Source organism: Notolabrus celidotus, chromosome 20 (genome assembly GCF_009762535.1).
Source record: "Notolabrus celidotus isolate fNotCel1 chromosome 20, fNotCel1.pri, whole genome shotgun sequence".
Taxonomy (NCBI): Eukaryota; Metazoa; Chordata; class Actinopteri; order Labriformes; family Labridae; genus Notolabrus; species Notolabrus celidotus.
In genome coordinates, this window is record NC_048291.1 from 14,145,124 (window position 1) to 14,152,904 (window position 7,781).

A 7,781-nucleotide genomic window follows, 5' to 3' on the forward strand; every position below is an offset into this window, starting at 1 on the left:
GTAACCTATCGCATCCTATTGTATCGTATCGTAATGTATCTTAATGTATTGTTATGCATGGTACTTTATCATATCTCTTACTGTCCATCCCTCATCTCCCACTTTATTGGCTCAATAAGTTGTAGCAGATAGAAGTTCACTAATGATTCTGATTCTGCTCACGGTTCCGGCCTATTAACTGGAATTTGCTTGTTGTCACTATTGCAAGGTGCTTGCCCATTGGTAGATTAATCTTCGATTTCTGTAACACAGATATCAAAAAGATAATAATCTAGAGTTGCTCTTCGTACAAAGTGTACAGAGTTAACTATTGTTGTAATTCCTGCTATATAAATCACAAGTTACCAGATTAACTGAGTCAGTGAAATAGGAGAGAAATCTATTGGGCTATCATGCTTGACACATGAGCTTCAGGTTAGAATCCTTTCTATCCCCCTCTCCCCATATCCCCAGCTTCTCTTCAGCTGTCCTGTTAAATAAAGGCAAAAAAAGCCTTTTGAAAAGAGTCTGATGGATTGATTGATTTGGGAAATTACAGTGAACACACTGAGCAAAGTCAGCATGCTGTTATGGTATGCAGAGTGTTTCCATGGTGAGCTAAAGCACATTACTATAGGGGTTCCTCCTTTCCAAAACCAAGCCAGCTAACTACTCTTTTTTTCCTTCTATTAGCTTTCATCATGGTCCCAGTGGGGGACTTTGAATGCTTAAATACATGCTTCATGATGATGACACAATAGATTTTCTGGAAACAAGTGAACTGTTACGAGGCTATCCTAGTGATCCCCTCCCCCCCTTCATCCTGCTGATGCTGCCGGTGGTCTGAATCCGACAACACCTGACTCACCTCTGTGGACACAGCTGGCTTTTACCAAAAGCCATCAGGCTCTGTGGCGTCAGTCCATTACCCACAAGCCCCTTCCTTTGTATGGTCCCAGCAGAGTTTGGCAAAACTAGCACCAAACCAGGCTTTGTATCTTTTCTTTCTCATAAATTCCAGAGCTTTTTTTGTTTACAACTCTTTTAAAGTCTTTTTTTCTTTTTTTTTTTCTTTTTTTTTTACATTTTTTGAGTTAACTGACGAGGTTTAAGGTCTCTCATGACACCACAGCCTGGAGTTAATCTAGAGCACAATAAGCACCTGAGGCTGATGGGGGTCATAGCTGAGTCAGCGGGGAGGGAGCTGATGTGTTTGGTGTGAGCACTCTATCAGTCACACGCATGTTGCTAAAGACTAGACCAGCATTACATGAGGATCTGAAGTCATACTTCCTTTACAGGGCCTAATGCTGAGATACAAGCTTTTAGACAGTGATGATAAAGAAGAAGTGTTACAGTAAAAGTGAAGTCAGATGTATGGTTAGAGGTGGGAGTGGCGGAACCAGAAAATGCTGGCCAAATTTAGTCATTTAGAGACCTAAAATAAACTATCTTCAAAGAGTAGCTCTTGAAGATATTACTTTTGGTGTAATATTTACCTTTTATTGAGTTTTACTTAATTTTGAATAGACTTTTCTAGTTTTATGATCATAATTCCTCTGCCCGCAATTGAATAATGGTACATAAAACATTTGGTTAAAGATATGAGGAAGGTTTTAAGGATCAGTTCTCGTCTAAATACTTCTTTAAGGATATATTCTACAGAAATACAGCAGTGTTTTAATTACTTCCTTTATTCATTTGTTAATTTCCAAGCTTTTATTTATTTAAAGCCTTCCCTCGGGAGGATGATTTTACCGTAAAAATCAAGGAAGAGATGGTATTTCATGCATAAAGCTTTGGAGGGGGAAATAAACTTCTGTGTTTGCTTTGTAATGGTATTTTTTAAGTTTTTGTTCCAGTGTTGCAAAAGTACGTTTGATGTCTCATTGTGCAAGACACAAAAATTACACTGCTTATTAATGAATGAAAACAATACAATTTGAATGTGTAAAAAAAGGATTAGAATCATAAATGTTACATTTAATGTCTTACATTCTTTACAACAAAGCATATAGAATGTATGTAGTACAGATAAGAAACACCAAATACGTCATGAGATATGTTCATTAACACTGCTGGGAAAACAGATATAACATTTCACAACAGTGTGTACATAATGAGCGGCTGCCCCTGGTTACTAGCTGCTGCTATTGGGAAATAAGCACACTTATTATGTGCTGGTAGTTCCCCAAAATCTAGCGCCCTCTATGGGGAAGTGCTGCTCAGCATGTGAGCAACCGTCAGGGAGAATTTCTCAGAAACTGGCTATAGAGAAAGACTGAATCATTACCTCACTTTCTAAGCTGAAGAGGAACTCAGTGTAAGAGAGATCATACAATTACATTTGACAGTCTAATTCTAAAGCTGGCTGCTGTTTGTTCGCCATAAAAGTCTGAAATATGTGTTAGTTTAAAGTGCTCAAAGTTGCTATGGTTGCTAGATGTAAATAAGCGCTGCTTGGAACTCCTCCTTAACTTCATTTTGGAGGAACAGGAGGGGGAGGGCCCTTCGCATAGCAGGAATCCTTAAAAAAAAAAAATAACTGCTTCCTGACAATCTGCCAAGAGAGAGAGAGAGAGAGAGAGAGACTTTTCCGGGAAGCGAGGGGGTGGAGCCTGTCCTCTCTTCTTATAAGCCCTCCTCTCTAACCACTGCTTTATTACTGATACACAGCTCAACGAGACGGCATCTCACAGGCTGTTCCACAAAGACAAAAGTACATTACAAAGTCAGAAGTTTGTTTTCAAAGAGCTTTAAACCTGACTGACGACTGCAGGATAACTGTGAACAAGCATCTACTTGGATTAATATTGCAAGAGTGCGTTTGGAGAAGCGTTGGAGGTAAGGACATGTTACATTTTTTTAACGTATTTTCTTGTTAAGTTTGAAAGGTGCTGTATGAATGCTTTTAGTGTTTAGATGCAAACGTCGCAGATTGTTTGATGCCGGTCCCGGCATGTAAATTACGCAATCAGGAGGATTACGAGGTCCTTACTGGAACTGACCGGGTTGGCGAGCATAGAGGGCAGATTACTCAAAAAAGTTTCCCTGAAATAGCTTGAAAGTTAAGACAAAGGATTTAAGTTGAACTCTGTTTAAATGTTTCATAAAGAGCTAGTGAAACGGGAATTTGGGAATTAAATGCCAAAAAGGCGCTCTGAGGCAATTTCCTCCGTTACCAGAGAACGCACTGAGCTTTAACATCTGGAAAAATAGTTTCCAATACAGCGTTGAAGAGTAATAGCTCAGTATGAGTGAAACAGATCTGGGTTATTACTGTATTTGAAACTTGCATTCCCCATCTCTAACTCTCTTCTCTTGTCTCTTCAGGTGTTTCATTTCCAGACACTGAAATCTCCTCAGGCCCCTCTGAACCCACTGAACCTCCGTTTGACCCCGTCACCTCATCTCCTCTTGTCTGTGTGGTGCCCCGTGCTCCCCCAGGCTTCCTTGAGAGTGGGCACAGCGCCATGGTAACTTACAGCAAGTTTGACTTCAGGATGAGCAGCAGCTTCTTGGACTCCTCCAACATGCGGCTGCCTCAGCGTTACAAGACTTTCTCCTCCAAGACACAGTACCAGATGGTCCTGGACACGCTCCACAAGCTGCAGGAGAGCGGCTTCTACTGGGGCGCCGTCAACGGAAAGGAGGCCAACGCCATGCTGGCAACTGAAGCCACTGGGACGTTCCTCATCCGGGACAGCTCGGACAATAGGCACCTTTTTGCCCTGAGTGTCAAAACTGCATCTGGCACCAAAAACCTGCGCATCCAATGTGACTCATCCTCTTTTTACCTGCAGACAGACCCTAAAAACATTCAATCTGTCCCCCACTTTGACTGTGTCCTCAAGCTGGTGCATTACTACATGTCTCAGAGCAAAGGCAACACACGCAGTGGGAGTATCTACTACATTTACTCTGCAGGGCAGAAGATCCCCCTGGAGCTCATCAAACCTCTCTCATGTAGCTTATCCACTTTGCAGCACCTGTGCAGGAAAACAGTGAATGGACATTTAGACATTTCCTCCAGAAGAGACCAACTTCCTCATCCTCTGAAGGAGTTTCTCCAGGAGTATGATGCTCCTATCTAGAAGTGTTGGACTAATGCTCTTGAAGCAGCAAAGACTTGACAGAAGAGGCTGATTTTAGTGCAGCTGAGAAGGAAATGTGATGTGCCTGTGTACAATCAAGCCGAGTGACCAGAGTAGTAGAGCAGGAATTAATCTTATGAAAAGGAGCAGATTAAAGTTCTGACAAGATGTGTAAATGTCTTGCAGAAAATCAGGCAGCAGTCCAAAGAAAAGATGCAGATTTTGGCTCTAATAAAGAGAACAAAACTGCAACCAGGCCACATGAAAAAGAGAGCACCCTCTGCTGATGACGTACAACTTACTGAAAACTACAGTGTGCTTCACACAGCTGTCTACACTCTGATGACACACAGGTTCCCTTTGCTGCTGCTGCTAACCAATGTACACACACACACACACACACACACACACACACACTCACACACGCACACTGGCCTTAGAAACCATCCCTCCATTAAAGCTGGACTGGCTTTTACAATCAGGCCAGCTTTTTTTTTTTTTTTTTGCTGACGTTGGGTGATAATCTTAGACGCGTCCATCCAGCATCCTGGGATCTCTGACCAAGTGTGTGCTGGAAACACAGAGACAGTGGAAAGAGTACAGATGAGTGGACACAGATGAGTGTCTGGATGGAAAATGACCTTTTAAAAATCTGAATCTGAGGACCAGAATATGTGGAAATGAGTTGTTTTATGTGTCATTCAGAGGGAAGGGTTTCTGCCAAACTTGCCTGAACTAGACAGCAGTTTGTCAGAGCATCAACATGACTGAATCCTACAGGATCTTACTTGAGAGAACAGAACCACTGTTAGGGATGAAATTTGCACCAAAACATGTGGCAGTTTCTATGTGGCACAGACAGGGTTGCCATTTACTGCGAATGAATGTATTGAATATGGTATCTGTCTTTTCTACACCAGGGAAAGAATGAACAATGTGTCTTATTTTCATGAGTTTACATGAGTGAAATGAAGTGGAATCTGTTTTTTTGTGCTGTCTTTTATAAAGATGTACTTCTAACCAGCGAAACCTCTGGCTGTGAATGCTTGAAGATATTTTGAGAAGTTTGACAAAACAAGACAGACTGATACAACTTTGCACTTATTTATATTTGTAAGGAAAATCCATTAATTTATAATAAAGAGCACTATTTTTCTTTGAAATGACATCACAGTGTTTGATTTGATTTATGATGACTGTTTCTGTTTCCATGTAACCTAAAGTAGTCATTCTACTTTGGGTTTTAACATTACTAATAGTGAAACACATTACATGCATAGGTCTTTAAAGTAAAGTTGGATTAACGTCATACTTACTTTTTGATTTCCTCTTAAACTCTGCAGTGTGACGACTTTGACCACAGATGGGAAACCACTGTGCCATATGATACTGCTTTTTTAGAAATGTACTTAAAGCTAATGTGTATTACTGTGTTGTCATAATACTATAATGACACCACACACTTAGTTTACTCTCCAAACTTAGATTAATTTTCTGTTCTGATCAATTCCTCCTCCTTTATTTGAGCGACTACTTCAGGCGAAATACACCAGAATCGTAAAAAGAGCGATCGTCTTCTAGAGAACTGCTTGCTGACTCCTTTGTCCTGCTATGACTCATTTCAATTCTCTGTAGGTGTTAACATGACACGACATGCTCTGATACACAAAATGATGCAGCTGTCTGCTTACAACATTAGTGCCAAGTAAAATAAACGCATTCTCAGAAAAGGTCCCTCACCCTGAATACGCTCTCGAGTAGAAGTATGTCAACATGTGTACCTCAGTACAGAGGAATTCAAACACCAGTTGTGTTTACCGTTACCTTTACCACATCCAGTAATCACCTAACAGGAACAACATGTTCTTAAGTTTAACAACAAGACATGCTGTCTGTTCACCTGCACGCCGGCCTATGCCTGACTTCAACCCATAAAACACCATAAATAAACCGTGGTGTTCTAAGCCCAGAACATAAAGATTAAGAATCTAATCCGGAAGTATGTCAATTTCCCTTAAAACAGCTGCACTGTTAAGCACACTGCTTTCATCTGCAGTATGAAGTATTGCAGGGGTTATATTTAGAACACAGCCTATACTTGATGCCCTCCTTCCTTCCTCAGTGTAAATGTGTGAGTGATTTTAAATGTCCTCTTTAAAGACTGAAAATATCTCCAGAAACTTTTCTTTATGAAACAAAAGATAACTCCTTTTGGCGGCTCACTTCACTTTATCCATGTTTGTTTCTTTTGAACAGCTCAAAAATATGAAAACAAAACTATTTTACTTGACCGGCAGTAAAACATATTAAAATAGCCTTAAAAATATGCATGATTGATCTTCACAGCTCTCTGTATAAACCAGTTTCCTGTTTATTTTTATTTATTTATTTTGTGTGTGTGTGTGTGTGTGTGTGTGTGTGTGTGTGTGTGTGTGTGTGTGTGGGGGGGGGGGGGGGGGGGGGGATTTGCAGTAGTTTTCAAATCTGAATAGTAAAAGATGCATTAATCGCAAAAAATGAGACAAAATTGCACCCTAACACCACAACGAAACTCAAATCATGAAAAATCCTTACCATATAATCATAATCTGTATTTGTTATATTTCTACAGTGACTTATAAATTAGTAATCCTCTCAGCTGTAGCTTTTTGCTCCCACTGTGAACACAGCTCTTTCGTTTTGACACAGAGACAGACTGCAGCCAGGAGCACACTGCACATTTACCGCAAACTACTAAAAAATGATGGATGAACGGGAATCTGCAATAACCTGCATATCCAACATAATTACGGGAACAAGCTTGTGCTCTACCTGCTTCAACAGCACTTTACGGTTTCCCCTCAGCCAAAGGGGCTCAGAGAGAGATAAAGGGTCTCTGAGGTGATTTGTGCTCAGTGAGTGGTCCACAACAAGCCTTTTTCCTTTTCTCGGCAAAGTCTTTTGATAGCATGGTTCCTAGAAAATACTTATTTACAGGCCCCTTGAGAAAGGTAAATTGTGTCTGAGAAATTTGCAAGAAAAATCATTTCTTATAAAGTCTTTTGATTACTTAGAATTCTACGACCACAGAAGCTGGGAAACAATTTGAATCATTTTTCTAGTTTTCAAGGAGCTGAGTGTACGAGGAGGAGGAGGCTGCAGGATAATTCCAAATAAGTGCAGGCTGATGCAAATCTGCTGAGTGTCCAAAAAACCCACATATTCCTTCGAAGCTTGAATACAATGTACACACATTACATTATAAGATGTGCAGATACACAAGGAAGCAATAGAAAACAGACGTAGTTAGTTTTAAGATGACTTTTTTATGTGATGGTCTTCACAGAGTTTATGAGGCCTGAAGTTTGCTAAATAAAATTGTTTTGGAGCATCTGTCAGTAATATTCACTTTCTATATTACATTTAATGAGAAGTATCCACACACCATCAAAGGCTTTGTGTGTGTCTGACTTTAAAGCAACTGACAACAGTTTGTCAGTGGAGGCTATTAAAAGCTTGGTGCATAGCTCTTGAGAAATTCCCTGGTATTCTCTGTGATCACGTGATTCCACAGAACAAGCACTGCCTCTTATGATACAAACCATGATTGTGTCATCAAGGCTACACCCAGTACCCACAAACAACCACAGCTGGGCTCACACCTGTGACACAGTTGACATAAAAAAGAGAACTTACAAAGGATAACAGATTAAAGGACTATTACAGAAC

General features: G+C 40.4%; 1 protein-coding gene across 1 annotated transcript; it reads left to right on the top strand.

Annotated features, from left to right (window-relative positions):
- The first annotated feature begins 2,460 nt into the window (after positions 1 to 2,460).
- Positions 2,461 to 5,239, top strand: socs3a (suppressor of cytokine signaling 3a). The gene is made up of 2 exons (XM_034712270.1): positions 2,461 to 2,823; positions 3,313 to 5,239. Exon 2 carries the CDS (start codon positions 3,453 to 3,455, stop codon positions 4,071 to 4,073), a length of 621 nt encoding a protein of 206 aa, XP_034568161.1. The 5' UTR covers positions 2,461 to 2,823; positions 3,313 to 3,452; the 3' UTR covers positions 4,074 to 5,239.
- Positions 5,240 to 7,781: the final 2,542 nt, after the last annotated feature.